Below are 23,498 nucleotides of genomic sequence, written 5' to 3' on the forward strand. Positions count from 1 at the left end.
AGGTGAAATCCATCATAAAACCCCCAAAATGCTGTCTAGGTTACTATAATAGTTGTAGTGTAATGGAATTTATGGGAACTGGCCATTGCTTGAAATGAGTGGGTCTGGATGTTTGTTTATTCACGTGTGTTTGGGCTTTGGCGGGACAATTTTCCAGGACTCTGTCCTGCTGAGTGCGACACGCCCGGCCCTCAGCATGCGGGTTCGAGAGACCCTTGGCACGTAAACCGCAGGCTGGACCGTCGTGTAACAGGCCGTCTGGGGTCCTCGAGGCAGTGCTGGCCCACAGTACAGGGGCTCTCAGGGCAGGACCCGAAGACTAACCTGGGTGAGCAAAAGAAGCCTCAAAGACCCAGAACATTCCTGGGTTCTAGCAGATTCCTGTGGATGCTGCAGGCAGTTGGGTATAAAGCAGTTTCTAGACCTTTCTCGGGGTGACTTCAGCACAACACTGCTGCCCAGAGTTGCCGTGGTACTCTGGAGGGGCGGGGCTGGAGTGCCACTCTGTCCCTTCCTTTTAATCCAGCTGCCTCATGTGGAAAGGAGGGGATGACGCCCCCTCTTCCCGCCCACTGGAAACAGCCCCCCGCCCGGTGCTCAGGCCCCTCCTGCCTCTGCCCACCACGCTGAGCTGCAGACGCCTCGAGGGCAGGTCCCACTCACACAGCTCCTTGCACACAGAGGCTCAAAGAAAGCTGAGCTGAACTTAACCAAATTCTGCAAAAAAAGAGGCTAAACTTCTGAGTGCATCCAGGGAAGCCTGACATTTTGGTTTCTCACTACAGAGGCTCAAAGGTCGAGCAAACTTTTTAAAATTCCCACCTGGAAAGTGAGATAATTAGGACCGGTGTCTTCAAACCCACTGCCAGCCCGAGGAAGTGGCAGAGAACGTCCCCCTGGGTGCTTGGGGCTTCAGAGTTCTAAGGAAGAGCTGGGTCTGCAGTGTGGGGGCACCTGCCGGGCAGGCCTGTCAAAGCGTGTAGGGGGTCGGCAGGGGGAGCCCACGAGGCCCGAGGCACGGGGTGCCTGCCTTACCCGAGTGGTGGCATCCACCGCGACACCGTGTTTGATCAGCACGTCTGCCACTGGAACGTGGCCTTCTTGAGCTACCAGGTGGAGGGGAGTGAGTCCACTCTGCAAAGGAGAAGATGTTCATCACCTTCTAGCATGTGCAGACTTCAGACCACAATGACAGCGCCCTGAGGTCCGGGAGCTCAAGCTGACTCTGCTGCCCCCGACAGCTACGTGACCCTGGGCAAACCTCTTCCTGTTCTAGGCCTCAGTACCCTTATCTCAAAACAAGGTGGTCAGACCAGATCAGGGGCTGGCAACTTTTTCTGTTACCGGCCAGATCACTGATATTTTAGACTGTGTCTCTGCAGTAACTACCCAACTCTGCCAGTTGTGGTAACAAAGTGGCCACGGCCAACACATAAGGGAATGGGCTTGGCTGTGTTCCAATAAAACTTTATTTACACAAACAAGTGGTGGGCCGGATTTGGCCCACGGGCCATAGTTTGCTGACCTCTGACGTGGGTGAACTTTATAGGACCCTCCCATCATAGGTACTCCATGGTCCCTTCTGGGAACCCCCTATTTCCATGGTAAATTTCAGAGTCGTGGTTTCCTACTGTAGAGAACAGAGATCATCACTGATCGTCACAAGGTCACCGTGGGGGCCACCTGAGAAAGCACACGGTGCCATGTAAATGCAGCACGTTATCACATGGCAGCCAGAGCTGCACCGCAGAAGGGTGGAGGATCCCGCGGGGAGCGAACACACCGTGTTCTGGTGAGAAACAGCTTGCCCATGAGGGTGAACGCATCAGAGACGCTGTCCGGCATGGGGCCCTCACACAGAAATGTCAGAAGGGTACTCTCGCCCCTGTCCCTGGCCTCCGTGCCCTGTGCTAGCTGGGACAAGAGCTCCGACTCCCCCGAGCTCACAGGCAGTGTCCCCTCTACAGGGACCCTACAGGGACCCCCTGCCTTTTGCACGTCCCCTGAGCTGACCAAAGGCTCTGAGCAGTGGCTCTGCCGGCTGTAGCGGGCAAGCCGCCATTCCTGCTTGCCACGGCGGTCAGGGCTGGCTCCAGGGAGAACAGCCCACAATCGAGTGGTCACTGTGTCACCCGAAGGCCCCTTGCGTGGGCTCCTTCCCCATTCTTGGGACGGCACCAGTGACCTCCTGGTGAGGGTGGTGTGTGCACGGGAGAGTCACCGTCATCACTACTGTCTCCTCGCTTGAATGAAACAACGAAGAACCCAGAACGCCACGCAATGTGACGGTCCTGCTGTGACAGCTGGCTCGCTGGGGCATGTGTTACGTGACTTGACCATCTAAAGAAGCGGTTCATGTTGTATGATTCCATTTACACGAAATGTCCAGAATAGGCAAATGCACTGAGACACAAAGTGATTCGTGGTTTCCACAGACTGGGGGCTTGGGGGGCGTGGGAAGTGGCTGCTAACGGGCGTGGGGTCTCCTGCGGGGGTGACGGAGACGTCCTGAAGGCAGGTAGTGGTGACGGCTGCCCAGTTCTGTGAACACGCTAAAAACCACTGACTGGTACAGTTCAAAAGGGTCAATTTTATGTCAATTATATTTCGATAAGATTGTTATTAAAAAAAGAACTCTTAGTATTTCTTGGGTCATGCATTCCTTTGAGAAGCTAAGAAACACTGTGAACACCTCACCCAGAAAGCAGGCATGTGCCCCTTCTCCCCAGATGCCCTGTCCGGGTTTAGAAGGCTTTACATGCATACACCTACTGCCCCTGGATTAAGAACTTCTAATGGATAGGTATTTTAAAAATACCTTCCCCCATAGAAAATGAAAATTTAGTACCAAATTGGTTAACAGACTCCTGAACGTGGACTCTGGCCTATATCGGGGAGAGGGCACTATGGATACTACGGTGAAGTTTTTGCAGATCCTACAGTCGATGTTTAGAGAGATGACGGCACAGCGTAGTAGAATCAGCAAGGCTTGGGCATCAGATGGGCTCGGAGTCCCGCAACCCTGGGAGCACGTGGCCCTTCTGACCCTGAGTATTCATTTGGGAAACTCAGGTCAAACTTGGGGCCGCTGTGAGGATCACCCCCACCCCCGCCCCCGCAGAACCCAGGCCCACAGCGGGTACTGCCTGTACAGACACCACGCCCAGCTAGAAGACACTGGCGCGCTACCGCAACTAAGGGCACACCCCAAGGCGCGGTGCCCACCTTGTTCCCCAGGTTGCCGTTGGCTTGTTTGGAGAGGAGCAAAGCCACCATCTCTGCGTGACCCTCCTGTGCGGCCAGGTGAAGGGGAGTCACGCCCTGCACCGACTCGGCGTTCGCGGACGCCCCGTACTGCAGCACACTGCGGGCCACCTCCAGCTGGTTCTGCTTGGCGGCGATGTGCAGGGGCGTGTAGCCATTCTGAAACGGAAGAAGCCGCCGCGGCCTGGTTATAGGAACGCTGAGTTGACAATACCGCGCAGCAGGGAGGGCTGGGCCTGGTTCTCAGCCAGCGGGACACCCACGGAGCAGGGCTGGTATCACCCCAAGAGCAATTCAAGCAAACAAACAAACAAAACCCATTTGATTTGGAGACAGCGCCTCAGGCTCCCGTAGCCAGCAAACGTCTGCCCCTTTCCCGCCACCTATTTACCGCGATCGTGCGGACAAACTGCTGGCAGGAAACGCTGTCACCGGGAGAAGCCCGGAGTCATCGGGCAGCCACAGCACCACTGCAAGGCCAGGGAAGCAAGAGACCCAGGTTCTCGCTTCCTCCCTCCTGCAAGGAGGGCCACGAGCCCCGAGACAGCAGCTCTTTCTCTCCCTGTGCAGCGGCACAAACCTGCCCTCTGGGCCTGCTGCCACCAGGCACGTGGCACTGGGGACGTGTGCTGGGCAAGGGACTTGTGGACGTGGGAGCCAGGCTTCCTCCCGCTCTTAACTATCCGTGTGACCCAGAGCAAAGTCCAGCGACCTAGACGTCCTTCGAGTGTTCTAAGTGGGTAAGAACAGCCACCGTGTTTGTTTTTCGAAGTTGTTGGGTGGATCGAACACGGTAACACACGCCAGGGTGTTTTCCGCAACTGCGGTGCGAGGGCACGCGCCTGCGTCCCACCGGCTCCGAAGGGCCCGGCCCCAAGCACACCAAACTGTGCTGTTCATTCAGCTGACTTTGTATCTTTGCCGTCATTGTTTCGACAGCAAGACTTTCCCGACGGAGGAGGCAGGGCGAGGCGTGGCTTGCGGCGCTCGCTGGCCCGCCACACACGGGGCGCCTGTGGTCACCACGGTTAGAAACCACTTTCACCTCAGTTGTCTTTTCGGACCTTCACCACCACCACGGAAGGCAAGTAAAGCAGGCATTTTTATTATTGTCCCATTTTGTGGATAAAGAAGCCAATTCTCTGAGAGGTTATCATATGTCACGTGGTAAGTGGAACAACAGATAACCCAACTCCGACCTCTGACTCCACAGCCAGGCCATTTCGGCTAGAACAGCGCTTCTCAAACTCTGATGTCACACAAAGCACTTGGGACCGGTTAAAACGCAGATTCTGATCAGAGGTCCGGGAGGGCCCCAGATCCTGCGAGTCTACGCAGCTCCCGGCGCAACTGGTGCTGCTGGTCCGGGGACGACACTTTGAGCAGCAAGGCCCGGGGCGCAGGGCTGAGGGGCTGCCAGGCCGCAGGACGCCTGGGCACGGCCCCCGGCTGCGGGACACATGCCCGCCCCGGCCGCGGCAGATGGGACCCGTGTGTGTCTGTCCCAGGGCGTGGGAGGCGCCCTCCAGCCGTCCCCGAGGACCGAGTGCCCCCGTGCCGGCCACTGTCTTAGTGTGGAAACCGACGTCCCTGATTCCGCCAGGATCGCTGGCCAGGGAAGAGCCCCAGGGACAGGGGAAAGGATGCGGAGCCCAGGCTGTGCAGTGGCCTTCATGGGCGCAATGCAAAGTTGTGATTTACCCAAATAATTAAATTAAATCAAAAAAGCATCTCGCTGAAGAATTACATAATTCTTTCTAGTATTTCTCCTTCTTAATTTGATTACGTTAGGAGAGAACATTAAATTGCGCCTTGCAGGTTGTGTTCATGTAACGAGATCGACATTTTGATAATAATAATGTCAATGAAACAAAATGATTTTTGTACTGTATCAAAAGAGGGCGAAGAAGGGAGATGTGACTCCCCGGATGAAGCCCGAGGTGTGGAGCCCGTCACCCGTGAGGCGGGTGTCGCGGAATGTCTACGCCCGGGCGCTGCTGTCGGGGTGAATTGGGACCAGGCCGAGCCCCACCCAGCGGCCGCCTGGCCCAGGCAGGCGTTCGCCACACGAAAGCACGACAACCAGGACTTCCTTCCGCACACGGGCAGTCCCTTGAGCAATCTGAAGCAGATTCGTGGATGCATCATCGGGACCCCCGGGCCACTTAGGCAGCTGTGGGTGCCCACCCCGGCAGGGAAGCACCCTGTCGTGGCAAAGGCAAGCCCGCCCTGGAGCCGGCACAGGCTGCCAGGCAGCCCCTGGTTAAAACCGAGACGCAAGAGCCACCGCATGGGCTCAGAACATGGACTGCCCCTCTGGGGTTCCCCCAAACTAGGACTTCAAAAAAAAAACCACAAATGGCCTTCTGCTGGGCTGGAGGGTCAGGGGAGGTCAGGGAGGGATGTGTGCCCTTAAAAGGCTCCTCTTTCCCAGGGAAATGAGATCATCCAAAGGAGAGAGCTCAGCCTAAATGTTAAAACAACATTAGCATCAAGATTAGAAAGGGAGGGTTTGGTTTGGGTGCAGAGAGATTTGCACGTGAAATTCTACAAAATTGCCAGACTACTTGGAAACTATTTTTGCCATGGAAACAAAGCCCATCTGTACAGGGTCTGTGCTTGGATTTAGTTCTCTTTAAATACCATGAACCTGGCTCTGGTTCCTTTTATATAAGGAGGAGAGTGAGGAGGAGGAAGGGAGTCCAGCTTTTTATTTTTAGAGGCAGGAGTAAGCCGGCAGCTCCCGGTGCATGGTGACGTGGGCTCGCTGCAACAGCAGCAGGGTCCAGGCGGCGCTGCGGCCCCAGGAGGGCAGAGCTGCAGGACGGGGGTGAGCATCCGCACCCAGGGGAAACACACCAGGCTGAGCTGATCCTCCCTGCCTGGGGGCTGCCCCAAGCCAGCAGGTGTCAGCTGGAATCGGGACGACCCACCTGGCTCCCTTCTCTGCAGCTCTTGGACTCCCGCCATGACCGTGACCGGGCCTTGCTCCCCGATGAATTACCCGCTAAGTGCTTGCCACAGCCTGGCTGCCCCCACCCGCCCTCTGCACCTCCAGCCCTCCTGTCCCGCCTCCTTCCCCTCCCCTGCCACTCGGGCCACCAGCCCACAGCGCACCCCCTTACAGACACAAGCCCCACGTGGCCCTCACCTTCCCACGGGAGTGGGGCAGCCTGTCCCCAGAACTGGTCCTTCAGGGTCAGGCTCTACCCTTGTACCCCCAACGCCCCCAGCGTCGTCTTCCCCCGGCCGCCGCCCACCCTGCTCCTGTCACTCTGGTTCCCCAGAGGGTCACGGAACCTGCTGCTCTGAGCAGCTCATTTCGGAGGCTGGCGTGAGGCCGGCACCTGGACGTCTGTCCAGCGTGTGGCACGCAGGTGCAGGTGTGCCTCCTTTAAGAAAAGCCACGACCGACCTAAACGCCTGATCTCAGAGAGAGAGATCAGTTTGGGGGTGATCACTCCCATTCAAAAGGGGCTCCTTGCTCCCAGGGCCCGGAAGCTCACCCACAACCCTGAATATGCTCACAGTGTGGTCACTGCGCCCCCCGCATCTGAGCCACCTGGAGAGCAGGCTACAGACAGGGCTTCTGGGCCGGACCACGCAGCCCGCCCAGTAGGAATGTGCGGGAACAAGGCTCCCCGCTCCGCAGACAGTCTCGTCCGTGATGACCTTTGCCAGCCAGTCTACAAAACAGCCGGCTCGCAGCTGCGTGGGGACCACACTTGGTGTAAAATGAATTCCACCTCCGTGGGTGACCTGTGTGTCCACCCACACCCATCCCACGCCAGGGCCCCGACGGCAGAGTCGTACTGCGGGTGACATTCGTGAAAGTGAGGTGAGATTTCAGAGGCCAAAGTAACAACAAAACACAAAGCCCCTTGTGCTGCTTTGCAAACACCCCCCAATAAGGACGGGGGGGGGGGGGGGTCCCCACGCAGGCGGGAGGGCCTGTCCGGGGAGGGCCTTACCCAGGCCGGGCTGTGCGGGGAGCCGCCCCGGGGAAGCAGCAGTCTGACGATGTCCAGGTTGTTGTGGTGAACGGCCACGTGCAGGGGCGTCAAGCCGTTCTGCAGGGAGACAGAAGAGACAGAGCGGCCTTCACTCCAGAGCACTCTCTACCAGGGATCCCTTTAGATGCCGGACCCATTTTTGGACCCAAAGCACTTATTTATTTATTTATTTATATTTTTAAGACAGGGTATCACTCTGTAGCCCAGGCTGGAGTATGGTGGCGTCATCACAGCTCACTACAGCCTGGAACTCCTGGGCTCAAGCGATCCTCCTGCATCAGCCTCCCGAGTAGCTGGGACTACAAGCGCCACCACTATACTCAGCTAATTAAAAAAAATTTTTTTTATAGAGATGGGATCTTGCTATGTTGCCCAGGCTGGTCTCAAACTCCTGGGCTCAAGCAATCCTCCCACTTCAGCCTCCCACAGTGCTGGGATTACAGGCGTGGGCCACTACGCCCGGCCCAGAGCACCTGTTTCACACAGGTAAAATCTAGTCACGAACCCTTGCAAAGCCAGTCTTGACTTGGTGTCACTACAGCATGTAACCACAGGACCCAGGGCCGTCTCCTCATTCCCGTGAGGAGGACAAGGCTGTGACAGAAGGCTCATCTCTCCAAAGGCCACTGTCCCTCGGTGGCCACCCTTGCCCCTTGCTGTCTCCCCTGGCCTGAGGCAGGTCCCAGCGCACCTTCCCGGCGGCGTTGGGGTGCGCGTCCCTCTCCAGCAGCAGCTCCGCCACCCGCACCTTCCCGTACTTGGCCGCCACGTGGAGGGGGGTAAATCCTTTCTGAGGAGAAACACAGGCCGTTAGGACCGTGGGCGCCAGGCTGTCCTCCACGGCACGGGAGGCTGCCACCTTCGCGGGCATGGAGGTGAAGCCCTCCGGCCACCGCTGAGCCGTCCACGAGGCCGAAGTCCTCGGGAAGCGGAGGCTCCCTCGGCCCTCGCCTCTGGCCCTGCCCCGGCAGAGGGAGGGCGGGACACCAGGGTCCACCGCCCCGTCTGGGGAAGGACGAAGACACGTCAGGCTGGCAGACGGCGGCCAGCCCCGGGAGCCGACCTCCCAGCCGCGCACAGCGCCACCGAGGCAGGCAGGGGTCCGGCGGGACTAACCTGCCTCTTCTTCAGAGCAGGAGGAAGAAGGCTGTACCTTGGTCATGCAGGCCTGGGACGCTTCCTTTTCCAGAAGGGCCAAGGCCGTTTCCACGTGGCCCTCGCGGGCTGCGACGTGCAGGGGCGTGTGCCCGGCAGTGGTGGCCAGGTTCGGGTTGGCGCCGTTCTCCAGCAGGAGCGTCACCATGTCCGCGTGGCCAATGCGAGCTGCACAGTGAAGTGGGGTCTGGTCATCCTGCACCCGGAGAGAAAACAAAGAACAGGAAACGTGGAAGGGGAGGCCCAGAGAGGTTAAGTGACTTTCTCAAGGTCACACAGCTAACAAGATGAAGAGCTGGGATCTGAACCAAGTCTCTGAGTTACAGAAACCAGTCTGTTCGATCTTATTCCATCCTTAGAGCGACCTTTCAGGTTAGTTGTTATTTCTGCTCAACTGTCCAAAGGCTCAGCCTTCCCATCAGTAAACTGAGAACAATATCATCTGCCTCCTCGGGTTGGGGTTGGGATCTAGCGCATGACGCGCAGACTCCCACGACGTGTGGTGCACAAAGGCACTCCGCACACTGCGGTCACTGGCAGGTCTCCCGAGTCCTTCCTCAGTGGGCACGTGTGTCTTTTCTGCTTGATTTTCTTTCTATTCTGGTTTTCTATACACCAGGTGAGAGTCTAACTACTGGCCAGGAAAGGCGACGTTTCCATCGACCCTGCCTTCCTGTTTCTGGCTGGTGCTGACGTTCCGTGGGTGACGTCTCCGTGCCACAGGGCCCTGCCGCAGGCACCCGTCACATGGCCCAGACGCTAACCACAGTCCTAACTCCGAGGGAGCCTCTGCCGCCAGTGGTCGGGGAGGCCAGATGCTGGCGGGTCGGCCGGCCAGCTCTGCAGCCATCCACTGTCCGCTCAGCCAATCAAAACGCAAAATGCGTTTACAACAAGGGGGAGTCCTGCGATTTTAGATCAAGCGGGTCCTGGCTGGTTTCCACTGGCAACACCTTCCTTAAAACCTGCCTCCTCCTTACACCACAACTGTCACCAGTGGCCCGATGTACACTGCAGCCAGCCACACGCCCTGGGCTTTCATTATTTTAAAGAAATGTAGCTCTGACACAGAAGTATCTCGTGTCTTCTCAAACCTGCCCCCCACCCCCAGCCACAACACAGAATCTGGGCGTCCAGTGTCACCTCCACGAGAATGACAAGTGGCTCTTGGGCCACAAGCACTGCAGCCCGGCCTCAAACTGGGACAGATGCAGGACCCTTCCCTTCCCACCTCCAGAACTCACCTTGGCCTTGGCGTTGACTTTGGCTTTGTTCTGGAGTAAATATCTGGCCACTTCCGTGTGCCCTGCTCTGGCTGCCATGTGCAGTGGGGTCTCCACTTTCTGTAAAAGGAAAACATTGCAGAACAGTTGATACACACTGGCTTTGCACAGAGCTCCAACATGCCAACCTGCAGTGGCTTGGTGGCTTTTTGTCCTAGAGGTGGAGTTGTCCTAGCAAGTGGCTCTTTAACCTGGTGTGCGTGAGAGTGTGCATGTGTGTGCGTGTGTGCATGCTCGCGTGTGTATTCTAGGTATACGTAAAAGTAAACCCAGAGCTAATGAATATTCAAAAATGTAAATGTATTCCCAGTTAACACAGACGTTCCAAAATTATCGTCCAAAACAAAGTCCCCAAGATTTACAGATGTGACACGCTTGGTGGGGAAAGCGTCATTCAGAGGGGCGTTTCCCCGCGTCTGTAGTCATCGTCTTCTGAGGAGTCCCTGTCCCCAGGGCGGAGCCCCTGCAGCCCCGCGAAGCTCCCTGCGCTCCTGGCCCAGAGCAGCAGCCTGGCGCTGCCCCAGAGCTAACTTACCACGTTGGAGACGTTGGGCGACGCCCCCCGCTGCAGGAGGTTCTTCACGATGGGCAGGTGCCCCATGAAGGAGGCCACGTGGAGCGGCGTCAGGCCAGACTGGAACGGAGAGGGGCAGCGTGAGATGCCCGCTCCCCCAGGGAAGAGGGCGCCGGCCGGCAGCTAGCGCTTTCGTGAATGGTTTCCAGGAAAAGGGAGTGAGGGAGGTAGGTTTGCTTCCAAGGAAACGGCTGGAGAAAAAGACAAACCCCCGCAGCACAAGTTCTGCCTATTTCACAACTTGCAAAACTCGAGTCTGATCCCGGAAGCTCCCTGAGACTGGACACACGTCCCCTCGTCTTAGTCACTCCTGGTCCATCCCTTCCAGCAGGGCAGCGAGCACACACAGCCGGCAGCTCTCGGAGCTGGGGGCGCAGGAGGGGCGGGGCGGAGCCCTCCGCCCGGCCTGCGGGGTCTCCTACCTCAGTGACCGCGTCGATGGAGGCGCCCGTCTTCAGCAGCAGCTCCATGACCCGGATGTGGTTCTTCTTGCAGGCGATGTGTAAGGGCGTAAAGCCGTTCTGCAGCCGCACAGAGGGGGACAGGCAGGTGCTCACACACTGCCCGGCAGCGCCCGGGAGACCCCTCGCTGCTCTAAAAAGCAGCCTCTGCCCGGCCCGTCAGCAGGTGCCCACAGACTCATCAAGGAATTGATGTCAACTGATTAATCTTGTAATGTCAACGCAAATCACGTAAGAGACAGGTGGCTCCCACTGTACGCACCAGACATATTCTTAAACGTGATGCTTATACACTTTTGAAAAAAATTTTAATCATACTTTTGGATGCACTACAAGAGCCTGCAGTTTAAAGCTCCCTTGCGGGCAAATGCACAACGAAGAATACGCCTGGGAAACAAATCATGTTCCCTCTGCCCTGAAACCACCGCCGGTCCCAGGGAGGGGCTGTCCGCTCTGCAGCACACTGGAGGGGCTCTGGGGGCGGGGCTGTCTCTGTGTTTTCAGCCCGTTATCCCTTCAGGCAGCGGCTCTCAAACTGGGAGGGCGGGTGGGAAGGGGGCAAGGTTTGCACCCCCTACACATGTGGCAATCTCTGGGGACTTTTTTTTTTTTTTTTTTTTTTTTTTTTGAGACAGAGTCTCACTCTGTTGCCCAGGCTAGAGTGAGTGCCGTGGCGTCAGCCTAGCTCACAGCAACCTCAAACTCCTGAGCTCAAGCGATCCTCCTGTCTCAGCCTCCTGAGTAGCTGGGACTACAGGCATGCACCACCATGCCCGGCTAATTTTTTCTGTATATGTATTTTAGCTGTCCATATAATTTCTTTCTATTTTTAGTAGAGACGGGGTCTCGCTCTTGCTCAGGCTGGTCTCAAACTCCTGACCTCGAGCGATCCACCCGCCTCGGCCTCCCAGGGTGCTAGGATTACAGGCGTGAGCCACCACGCCCGGCCCTGGGGACATTTTTGATTGTCACAATCAGGAGAGGAGAGCTATTAGCACCTAGTGGGAGAGGCCAGAGATGCAGCTAAATGCCTACAAGGCACAGGACCACAATTATCGGCTCCCAATGTCAACAGGCCGGAGGCTGCGAAACCCCAGCTGCCCTAGGACAACACTGGCCCGTGGGCCGTGCTCGGTGAAGGCTTTTGTGAGTGAGGGAGTGAACGCATGAATGAAGGAGCCACCCTCTGCCATCTCCGCATCCTCTGCTCTGCTCCTCTGGAGTGGGCAGCCGGGAGACGGTGGTCTCGGGTGTGCTCGGTGCAAATCTGCGGCCCCACCAGACCCCTGGACAGCCCTGGGGGCCCCTGGCCTGGGTGAGCGGGGAGAGGGACCGCGGCCACAGCAGGAATCTGCTTGCTACACGAGCGCCATGGAAACTGCAAGCTCCTCTGCAGACGAGGGACGCTCAGCTCAGGCCGTCTACCCACAGAGCAGGTCAAAACGCCAGGTGCCCCTCGGCCCATGTACCTGCCGTGGACACTGCTTCCTGAGTCAGGGCCTGGGGCCCAAACCCTCCCCTGACTTCGGCCTGGTCACCAGAAGCTGGCGGTGCAGGGGGGTGCAGGAGAGGTGCACACCAGGTCTCCGCCTGTCTGTGCGCCGTCACAACCTGCTGCTCAGGCCCTGGACCTGGGGGCGCCCCAGGCCCCTGCTGCCCTGCCCCTGGGCCCAGCCACGCAGCCCTGGTCCTGCCCCTGCCCCTCTGGCACCTTCTCCAGTGGCCTCCTACTCACCAGGGCTCTGGAGTTGGGTTTGGCTCCTTTGTCCAAGAGGACCTTGGCCACCCTGTGGTGGCCGCAGTGGGCAGCCACGTGGAGAGGGGTCAGGTGGTCCAGGGTGATGTCGTCAATCTCTGCGTCGTACTGCAGCAGGAGCCGGACACAGTCGAGGTGGTCTCCCTGAGCCGCCATGTGGATTGGGGACAGGCCGTTCTGGGTGAAGAGGAAAACACAAGCCATCACAGAGCCTTCTGGGGACAGAGCACGGGGATTCAGGACGAGGATTCCAGTGTCACTCCCTACTGCTCCCCTGCATGATGCGTCCACGCGGCTCGGGAGGGAGCTTGGTTCACACCGGCCTCCACGCTCCCGCTGGTCTCTGGCCGCAGCCACCTTCCTCTCCCGGCCAAACCCTCAAAGCCACGTCCAACAGGTCGACCTGTGTCGGAAGCCACCCGACCACCCGCGCCTCTGCGGGCTCTCCTCACGGGACCCTGCGTCAGACCCCAGCCTCACATCTGCCGACTCGCACGCGGCGTCAGCTTTTCCAGGTGGGACCTTTTCTCTGAGCTGATAGGCTTCCTAAGCCCGGCGACCGTGCCTGGCCTTCCTGGAATGTCCCAGTGCCCAGTATGAGCACGTCACACTCACGGTGCTCCTTAACTACGTGACGCTGACCCAATGAATAAAATAGGCCTTGCAGCTAAATCCTCTGTGCTCTGCCCCTAACAAATGCACTTGCGTTTAAAACAAAAATTCTGTTAAGGATTCTCACTGTTTCCCTGACAGCAGTTTATTTTAAAAACATTAAAAACTGAGGAGACTCATCCATTCATTCAGACGTTAGGTCAACAAATGTGCAGCGATGGCTGGGTTGAGCTCTGGGGAAGAGAAGGGAGCAGATGTGGCCGGAGGAAGCTCGGAGCCAGACACGCGTCCCGCCATCCCGCGCTGTGAGGGGCGAGGGTTGAGCAAAGCACAGGACTGCGCGCAGATGACGGGCCCCCGGGGAGGGAGGGAGAGGCGGCTTCCTGGAGGAGGTGGCCCCTGAGCTAGGACCTGACAGGTGAATGAGTCCACCAGGAAGAGTCCCCCAGCAGAGGGTGCCACTCGCAGGCAGCTCCCCCAGGGCAGTTCGGGGACCTCCACGCAGGTGACCCAGCAGGAGAGCAAAGCGGCGGGAAGGGAGCACAGGGCCGGGCTGAAGAGGAGGCTGGAGCTGAGGGCCTGGAACTGCCACTTTCAGAAAGAGGATTTTCAGCAAGGGAGGAGCAGTCAGGTCGCATTGCGAACTGCCTCTCCCTCCAACGCACATGTTCAAGACCCAACCCCGGGAACTCAGGATGTGACCTTATTTGGAAACAGGGTCTCTGGAGCTGTAACGAGCTAAAACGAGGTCACCAGCGTGGGTCCTAATCCAATGACTGGTATCCTTAGAAACGGGAAATTCGGACACAGACACGCACACGGAGGGAAAATGCCACTTGAAGATGAAGGCAGAGAGTGGGGTGATGCCTCTACAAGCCGTTTGTGATTTCAGGCCCGGAGCCGGGAGGGGGGGGGGCCTGGAACAGACTCTCTCTCATAGCCTCGGAAGGAACCAACCCCCCGGACACGCCCGTCTCGGAGCTCGGCCTCCGGACGGTGACTCGATACATTTCTGTGGTTTGAGCGCCGGTGCCCGGCTCTTGGCTATGGCAGCCCAAGAGGACACAGTTACACTTACTGCAGTTTAGAAAGCTCGGACCATGGTTCCCAACTGAAAAATCAGAAATTCTCAGTAAAGAGTTTTCATAAACACCCTTTTTAGCCCCAATCAAATAACCTGCATAACTTATGAGTGTTTACGTAAGTTTAAATACAGGGCTTCCGTGGAAATATGCTGAGCATTTCCTGACCTAGTAATATAACTGGTAGTAGCAATTCTACTCTTGTTTCTCTGAATATTTTTACTTTTATATGTACTTTTAAAGACTTTATCTCATGTGATCGTACCAACAATCCTAGGAGAGAGGGCTGGAGCCCTCTGGATGGGAAACTGAAGCACAGAGAGGGTGAGAGACATGCCCAAAGTCACACAGCAAATCGGCCATGGAAACTTCCTGAGTGGCTGTGAACAGGCCTGGATTCTACCTTGTTCTGCTTCAACACACCTTCCAAAACTCACAGGCCGAGGGCCTGGAGAAGGTACAGGCAGCACTGTGTGGCCGACAGCTTTCGCCCCTCACACTAGAACTAAGGCATGGGCTTTTGCTCTGTTCTCTAATGGAACCTGAGAAGAACTGTTTTGTTTTCTTAACTTCACTCCGGCCCAGCCCCTGAGGACCTCGGAGCACTCTGTTGCTGTTTTTTCTGGAGCTAGGATGAAAGAGATGGGGGTTGATCTAGAGCAACAGTAGGCAAACTACAGCCTGGGGGCCAAATCTGGCCTGCCCGCGGTGTTTGTAAATAAAGTTTTATTGGAACACAGCCCCTACTTTGCATATTGCTTTTCTGCTACATATCAGCAGGGCTGAATCCCTGCAACAGAGACCATGGCCTGCAGAGCCTAAAAATGTTTAATACCTTTATGTGAAAAGTTTGCTGACTCTGATCCGGAGCTATACCGAGTGCCTCCGATGTGACAGGCCTGTGGTGACTGTCACATGCACTGTCTCATTGGGTGGTATTAGCACCTCTATCTTGCAGAAATGGGATTTGATCCTCAGTCTGTCTGACCTGGAGCCCTGCCTGAGACGCCACACACAGGAAGGAGACACGCCGCACCTTGGTTTTGGCCTGGATGGGTGCCCCGTGGTCCAACAGGATCTCTGAGATTCGCACGTGCCCGTTCCGAGCTGCACAGTGGAGAGGTGTCAATTCGTCCTTTAAATGACAGAGTCAAAAACAAAAGAAGAAGCCCAAAGGGCAGCTGTCAGAGGCCGTCTGGAGAGAAGCGTGCCTGCAGCATCCTTCCTGGCCCAGAAGTGCTGAGGTTTCCTTAAGCAGTTTTACAGCAACCCCGGCTGGGCTGCGCGCTGCTCCCGGAGGTGCCCGGGGGCGGAACTCCCTCCCGGGCCTGGCCGCTGGCACCCACCTTGGTCCTTGTTTCTATCTGGGCTCCCCGGTCCAGCAGGAGCCGCACCATGATCACGTTGCCCCTGCGGGAGGCAATGTGCAGGGGCGTGATGCCGTTCTGGAGGGGAGGAAGCAGGGCACAGTCAGGGCATCCTGCCCTTACTCAGCTGCCGCGCACCCCACTGCCCTCCACGCCGCGTCCCCCCGGCCCGCAGCCCGGCAATGGCAACAGTACATGCAGTACGATGCCCACCGTTAGGGCGTTTCTGGCCTACGAAAGATTTTGAAAGCCGCTAAGACCTGCCAGCAAGGCCAGCCGAGCCCACCAGGGGCAGCACCTGGGACTGAGGGAATCGTCCCCCGCCCTCCAGACGTCCCACCTCGAGAATGGGCCAGAGGGCTTTCGAGTCTTCTCAAGACAAAAGGTGGGACTGAGGGGCGGTGACCAGAGCCGGCCAGCAGGGAGCCTGCTAGGCAGCGGCAGGCTGGCCCGCGGGCATCTGTGCGCCCCATGAACCCCCGAAGCCAAAGCGAGAGGCAGCAGCGCCTGGGTTCCACCAGCCCCGACCCCGCACAGTGAGAGCACCTGCCAGGGAGGTCACCTGTGGCGTGAAGTTGACGCTGGCTCCCCTGTTGAGGAGCAGCTGGGCCACGTTGAGGTTCTCGTAGTGAGCTGCGATGTGCAGGGGGGTGAATCCCGTCTGGGGCACAACAGAGGGAAGAAACCGTCAGGCCCCGTGTACCGCCATTCCTGAGTCAGCCGGGACGCTGGCACGCGGGGTCAGAGGGCCGCTGCACAGAGCAGACTTGGACGGCCGGGTCATCTTGCAAGGGGTCAAGAGACGCTCCGCAGCGAGCTGTACTTGGAGCGCACCCGCTGCGCGCTCACAGGGACAAACCTCAGACCACGGGCCACTCGGTGAAGGATCACTGATTCACAAACGGAATCGTCACAGGGGCCACAGCCCTAACTCTCGGGGTTGTTCCGGTGATCCCTCCGGGCAGGCCTGGCGACCCAGCCGGCCAAAGGCACGCTCCGACCCCTGGCAGGCCCAGGGCCATCGCTCGATTCCGGAGCCTCAGGCCGTTTCCAAGCCCGTCCCGCCCGGCCTGGACACTTTTCTGGGTGGCTTGGAGCAACAAGAGCCATGCCCAGAATGTGTTCCCTGACGTCCCCCAGGGACGGTGGCTGGGGCTGTCCACCTCGGCCCTTCCCCGTTCTGGGAGTGGGTGCTCTGTGCGCACAGGCTGGGCTCACTCCCAGGAAACTCCTGGGCACGGAGGTGCCGCTGTGACCCGCAGGCCCCCAGGTCCGGGCTGCCCTCACCTTGGAAAGCACGTCGGGGTTGGGGTCGTTCTGCAGAAGCACTGCGGCCGTGCGGGTGTCGTCATTGCGGGCCGCGATGTGCAGGGCCGGGAGGCGCACCTTGCCCTTCGTCCCGTAGTTGATGAGGTGTGCCACCACGTTCTCGTGGCCCTGCTGCAGCGCCACGGCGAGGGGTGTGAAGCCATCCTGGGGGGAGGGGAGAGGAGAGGCGGCTTTGCTCTGACTCCGCGTGGCCACATGCTGTCCTCGAGACAGGGCCCACCTCAGGGACCTTCCTCCAAGTTCTGCTCTTCAAGCCCCTTTATCCCCAATGCCCAGCGTGAAGGTGCTTCCTCCCTGAAGCCCCCCTGGGCCCCACTCCCTGTCCCGGACTCTCACAGAGCCCATGGTCACCGGTCCCCAGCACTCGCTTAATTTTCCTTCATAACGTGGTCCCTGCTTGTCGGAGGGCTGAGAAACTTCCCACTGCTGATTCTCTGCCTCCCTCCCTCCCACCCCACCTGCTGGCGCCAGGACGGTGCCTTGGACATGGCAGAACGTCACTGCACACCTCCCGGATGCTGGAATCCACGCCGGCCACAAGGATTCGACCATGAGCTACTATTACTGCCCCCCTCGGCTGTGCACTGAGGAGCACAGAACCCGGTGACCCGGGCAAGCAGGTGATAACAACATCGTGTCACTGCTGAACACCCTGAGTCAAGAGAGGCCTTAGCTCTGTCATTTCACCAATGACCGGACTCAGGATCTCAGCCAACAGGACTCGTCCGGGGTGGACAGTGGGCTCCCGGAAAGAGCCTCGCCCATCAAGGCCAAGGCCGGTTCCCACGGAAGCCACGTGCCAGCCCACCCCTCCCAGCCCAGCCGTCCGCTGGGGCACAGTGGGAATGCCACCCTGAAGCCTGCCGTCACTTCTCAGCACACGTCTGGGTACTCCTCCAGACGAAGACTTGGTCTCTTTCTCCCTTGCAGAGCCCGGCAGCGGCCGGAGGGGTGGGGCACTCGGCAACACTTCGCAGGGGGCACGGCACTGCATGCCCCTCCAGCCACGTCCCTGGAAGGTACGGCCTGGCAAAACGTCCCACACCCAGAGACTTCCAGCAGTGAGGATGTTTCCCCAAGGCACTTACTTCTGTGGCTACGTTCTGGTTAGCTCCGTTCTCCAGTAAAAACTTCACCACTTCCAGGTGGTTCTCCTGCGCCGCCATGTACAGGGGGGTAAAGCCCTTCTGCAAAGCGAGAAGCAGCGTCAGAATCCGCGCACGGTGGGGAGAGACGCCAACACGAGCACGGGTCCTCTGAACTCGAGGACAGCTCTCCTTTGTCCTGTTTTCTCCCGCCCCTGGGGCAACACCCCCATCTAGGTCCCCACCGAAGACAGCTCGCTGTCACTTTGAACTGGCATAGTGGGATGTTACACACGCCACAAGGTGGGGACAACTGTCTGCAGAGTCTGTGCCTGGCCTCTGGCCTGCACACCCGCCTCTACCCCCACTCCCCCAGAGGCCCCCCATGTCTCTGCACGAGCCATCACTAAACACACGATCTGGCCGGTTTACTGAACAGAGGTGGGGTCCACACCCACCCAACGCCATCCTTAGAATGCGTGGTCTGACCATGAAGAAACAGCAACAGATGCCTTTGCCACCCCTTGGAGACACACTGCCCATGAATCTAGACTCCACTACTCGGTGTGAGCGTTAACGCGGCAGCCGACGCATCCACCACGGAACAGGAGAGAGGGGCCGAGTGAGGAGGAAGGGCGACGCCCGCCAGGCCAGGGGCAGAGCGCCACTACCTGCGACTGGGCGTTGACGTTGGCGCCATAGTTGACCAGCTCCCGGACCACCTCGTCCTGCCCGGCCAGCGCGGCAATGTGCAGAGCCGTGTTCCCTTTCTGCAACACACAGGGGATGGGGGAACAGACGGGTTTCCCACGGGGCCTGCGTGTGTGACCATGAGCGGTCTGTGAACAGGTGCTGGTTGGGGGGCCCAGTGGGCTTTCTTTACGGCCACCAGAGGTAGAGGACACGTGTGCGTGCTTGATGCAACACACACCTTGAAAGAGCACTCCGAGTACAAGAGGAAAAATTCTCCCTGTTCTCCATGATGAATAACGCTGAAAGAAGACACACACACACACACACACACACACACACACGCTTCTCAACAGCAAATCTGCTGCATGCGGTACAGCGAGTCTGCGTCGCTGAGGACACGCCGGCTCTTCTCAACCTGTGAGTCCGCAGGGCAGCGCCGAGCCCTCAGCCGGGCCTGGGCGCTCTGGGGGCAGGAGGCTGGCACAGGCCTCGTGCTCAGCACCCTTGATGCTGGCAGCGCACACGGCAGACCGTGGGCCCGAGCAGACAGAGGGAAGAGAGGCAGGAGAGGGAACAGAGCATCATGAGGAAAAGGAGAGGGTAAGATGGATTCCATAATGTATGTAGAGAAGAAAAATATGGAGATAGTGCTGGTCCTGACGTGCGCTTGTGGTCCCAGCTACTCGGGAGGCTGAGGCAGGAGGATCCCTTGAGCCCAGGAGTTGGAGGCTGCTGTGAGCTGTGAGGACACCACTGCATTCTACCCCGGGTGACAGAGTGAGACTCTGTCTGAAAGGAAAGGAAAGGAAGGGAAGAAAGAAAATGAAAATAAATGGGGGAAACTATTATAAATAGAATAAAATCAAGGAAAATACAAAAAAAAAGAATATTCGCAAGTAAAATACAACGGAGTGAGTTTCACCAAGTAAGATAGGACAGGAAAGCCAGAATGAATAAACACTGGAAGGAAATGAGGCACATGACTGTTTTCAACTTTGTACAAGGTAAGAACCAGCAACAGAGACCAAGAAACGAGGCAGTTCCGAGGATGGGAGTTTAACGTCAGGTTTTCCGGTCTGGATTCATCCTGGATTTTAACAGCAATTCACAGATGAGGCTCAGGACCAGTTCCCAGTTCCCCCTGGGGGTCCTGGGGCCCCACACGGACACCCCCATTCAGGGGGCCAGGGGGCCAGGGGGCCAGGCTCCATGAGACACGTCTGCCAGATGGGGCGAGGGGATGAAATGGGCCCTCACTGGACCCATCTGCCACTGTGCTGGTTAGGGAGCCGAGATCTCGAACGGTCTCGTTTTTATAGTTCAAACCCTAAGCGGTTTTTTTACTAACTACATAAACACTGACTGGTCCATTTCAGGAAACTTAAGACCCGACAAGCAGGGACTTCAGACCCAGCCCTGCGCCCACCTGTCACCTGGAAGGAAGCTTCCTCGCGAGGTGGGACTGAGGCCCCAGCCCTGCAGCTGCCCCCAGCACTGCTGACCCCGTGGGGGGCAGCCCCGCAGGGCACTGGTGGCCGCAAGCAGCTCAGGTCTTTGTTCTGGTTGCTGGCACTCTGTCTGGTCATTCAAGTATCCAAGCCTGTATCGGGCGGGCATTTCCTGTCTGCCGCCTCCCGAAGTCATCCTTGGATTGAAGTCCCATTTGATGAACAAAGGGACTCTTCCTCAAATACCCACCAGAGAATAAATGCCAGATAGGAAAGGATGGATGCTAATTAGCAACTGTCCACAGGAGTCCTACATCCAGGGACTCTGGCACCTGCTGTACCAAGTGGAGCAGGGCTGTGGCGCCAGAACCTTCTCTAGAAACCGGACTGCGAGCTCCAAGGGGAGTGCTCCTGTCTCCCACGGAGGAGGACGAGGCACACCAAGTCCACTCACTCAGCGGTGCACACGCAGGGCATGTGCGTGCCAGGCTTGGCCCGCGGAGGTCAGGGGCCACTGAGACTCAGGTCCCTCGACCACAAGAGGCTCACATTAAATATTTCTTTCCACCTGACCCTTCCTGTCTGAAATCAAACAATATCAGAGCTTTCCTTACACCCACGAGAGGGGGACGGCCCCCTGTGATGTGGGAAGCTGGTCAGACGTGGAACTCTGTGCATGCCATCTGGGCTGAGGGTGGCACTGTCGAGGAATAAGATCAGTGGGGAGACCCTGGGAAGTGGCCCCCCTTTCCCTGCCACCGGCACACATGCATCGCTGGCCCCGGGTCTGGGAGTCCCAGGGAAAGGAGGCTGTGAGCGTCTGTTTTCTCTGCCCCTCCCCCAGCATAAAGGAGCAAAAATTACTTAGCTGCATTTTGATCCACAAAGACCTAATTTCCCCATTTTCAGAAGCTCACGGAAGGGAGGGTGGTTGAACAGGTGCTGAGCGATGCAGGCGGCGGGCGGGCGAGGCCCAGGCTTTCTGCGGGGGAGGGGAAACCTCTGCTCCAGCGCAGGCTCTGGGCTCCGGCTCAGGGTGGAGCGGGGAGGACGGGGGAGATCATTTTACACGTTTATTTTATGCTCTTAAAATTTCTAAGTACAGTTTAGGAACCTATATTGGTTTTTGGCTCGCTACTCTTTCTTATTTTGGTCTTTCTCCTGCTTGGGAGGCCCGTCACAATTCCCCAGTCTGTTATGACTCTTCCTCAGCCCACGGTTTCAGTTCCACCTTTTTTTTCTCTCTCCGTGCGGCATTCCAAAACCATGTTGGCTTATAAAATTTCTAAAAATAAAAAAGACACACCAAGTGTTCACTTGCAAAATAACAATCAAAGAAGGAAATTCAGAAACCGTGAAAGTGCTGAAGCCTCGTGTTTCCGCAGCTCTTGGGGGCACGCCAGCGGGGGCGGGCAGCCGCTCTGGCGCACGCAGAGCCGGTCAGATGGCACCGTGCTCGCAGCCAGGTACGCCAGGGCATCCGGGGAAAAGTAATTGCATCCCTTCATCCACACAAGCAGCAGGGTGGAAACAATCAGTATTTGCCATGAGTTAGGGAAAAATGCCCCATATACAGTCGGAAAGAGCAGCTCAGTGTATTGCACCCCCACCCCCCGTGGTCCCCCTTCCCCATGAGTCTTGCTTCGGTTGTCATTTCTAGATTAGAATCTAGATTTCTTCACATTCAGGAAATGACATGAAAATTACAGAATTTTACCTCCAGAGATGATTCTACCTTCATAATATTTTGGTAGTTCACTTCATAACCATAAATTATATCTGCTCTCTACATATTATTCTTCTGTGTTCTCGGCTTGAGAGGCAGCAAAATGTTTACTGCGTGGAACTGAACCTGAGGCTGAGCGTGAGACCATGTTTAACAAATAACAAACGAAACATAAGAGGCTGGGAGAAAAACTCTGGCAGGAAAACCTGGGAAAGTAACAGGAGAGAGGAGAGAAAACAAGAATGGAGGAAACCGTATTTGAGTCAGTAAATGGAGATGATTTTTGTTTAGTTTGCTTTTTAAATGCTGGCTTCATCCTGTTTGATAAATAAGATGCATACAAGAAGGAAATAAAACTTATTTTGCAATCTACAGATACATCAGTTTCACGATGCTGGGATTTCTGAACACAAGTCACAGGCGTGTCATCTACTGCAATGGGGAGAAATGTATTGCAGTGGGACCTCACACCCGCCCACGCCAAAGGCCCCCTCATGAGAGAGAAGCCGTCCCCAGTCATTAGTAGGGACTGGAAATGCGTTTGGGGCTGAACAAGGAAGACTTGCTGGAGTAGGAGAAATCAGAGGGATGTGGACTCTCTCCTACAACCCTCAACAACGGCATAGTCACGAGTGTGTATTCGTTCGTTCCTGTACGCTGGGCACTTTGGGTACACCATCTCACTTAGTTGCGTATCACCCCTGTGACTAAGTACTACAATCCCCATTTCACAGATGAGGACACTGAGGCTTCGCCGTGGCTGAGTAACTGGTCTGCGGGCACAGAGCAGGAAGTCTGGCTGCGGGATTTGCAACTCCAGGCACCCGAGTGTGGAGCTTCCAGGGCTCTGTCCCCCGTATTAGACTTGGGGACCCTGAGAAAGCATGAAGCCACCGGGAAAAGGGTTATATTTTTAGAGTTATGATCTAATGATGAAGATAAGGTAAAGGCCCACTGAATCCTGGAAACAGGGTCCCGTGTTTTCAGGCGGCGCCAGGGACTCAGAGAACTAGGAAGCGCTCGGAAGGGCGGGAGAAGTCCAGACGCGCGGGGGTCTCTCCTGAAGGGCTGGTTTCTGCGCCAGGGTCTGGGGCAACACGGGAGGGACCCGCACACCTGAAGTTTCAATGAAAAGCTCCCCCCTCCCCTGTCAGACATACCTTGGTTGTCGTTTCTAGAATGATTTCTTTGTGCAGAAGTTCAACCACCATTTTCACGTGGCCTTCTTTAGAGGCCAGATGCAAGCCGTTCAAGCCATTCTGTAAGGAGCAGAGAGGCGGGGGGCGTGGTTAGTAGGCGAGGGCGTGGTCGGTAGGCGGGAGGGCGTGGTTAGGAGGGAGGGGCGTGGTCGGTAGGCGGGAGGGCGTGGTTAGGAGGGAGGGGCCGGGCTGGTAGGCGGGAGGGGCGTGGTCAGTAGGCGGGAGGGGCGTGGCTAGCTGTGCCCACCGAGGCCCCTGCCCAGCCCAGGGTGTGCAGCACCGGAAGGAGGAGCGGGCACTCCAAGCGGCTGGAACAGGCGCAGCGCAGGACCACCCAGCCTCCCTGAGTGCCTGGTGTGGGGGTGTCAGGTCGCGGGAGAGCGGGGGAAGAAAGAAAGCGTGGGGACAGAACCTCCACCCCTGCGTATGAATTATGTGTGGGAAGCGCTCA

At 57.4% G+C, this 23,498-nt stretch overlaps 1 protein-coding gene across 1 annotated transcript in view; it reads right to left on the reverse strand.

The window, feature by feature from the left end:
* The window catches only part of ANK1 (ankyrin 1), a 198,462-nt gene that overhangs the window by 43,500 nt on the left and 131,464 nt on the right, over positions 1 to 23,498 (reverse strand). Inside the window, exons 3-18 of the mRNA XM_069485294.1 lie at positions 23,009 to 23,107; positions 18,653 to 18,751; positions 17,985 to 18,083; positions 16,855 to 17,040; positions 16,130 to 16,228; positions 15,547 to 15,645; positions 15,237 to 15,335; positions 12,486 to 12,683; positions 10,712 to 10,810; positions 10,251 to 10,349; positions 9,677 to 9,775; positions 8,431 to 8,628; positions 7,969 to 8,067; positions 7,236 to 7,334; positions 3,226 to 3,423; positions 1,036 to 1,134 (exon numbers count right to left, since the gene is read on the reverse strand). Of these exons, the coding sequence (XP_069341395.1) occupies positions 1,036 to 1,134; positions 3,226 to 3,423; positions 7,236 to 7,334; positions 7,969 to 8,067; positions 8,431 to 8,628; positions 9,677 to 9,775; positions 10,251 to 10,349; positions 10,712 to 10,810; positions 12,486 to 12,683; positions 15,237 to 15,335; positions 15,547 to 15,645; positions 16,130 to 16,228; positions 16,855 to 17,040; positions 17,985 to 18,083; positions 18,653 to 18,751; positions 23,009 to 23,107 (1,968 nt within the window). The remainder of the gene's footprint in view (positions 1 to 1,035; positions 1,135 to 3,225; positions 3,424 to 7,235; positions 7,335 to 7,968; positions 8,068 to 8,430; positions 8,629 to 9,676; positions 9,776 to 10,250; positions 10,350 to 10,711; positions 10,811 to 12,485; positions 12,684 to 15,236; positions 15,336 to 15,546; positions 15,646 to 16,129; positions 16,229 to 16,854; positions 17,041 to 17,984; positions 18,084 to 18,652; positions 18,752 to 23,008; positions 23,108 to 23,498) is intronic.

Source organism: Eulemur rufifrons, chromosome 12 (genome assembly GCF_041146395.1).
Source record: "Eulemur rufifrons isolate Redbay chromosome 12, OSU_ERuf_1, whole genome shotgun sequence".
In the NCBI taxonomy this organism is placed as follows: Eukaryota; Metazoa; Chordata; class Mammalia; order Primates; family Lemuridae; genus Eulemur; species Eulemur rufifrons.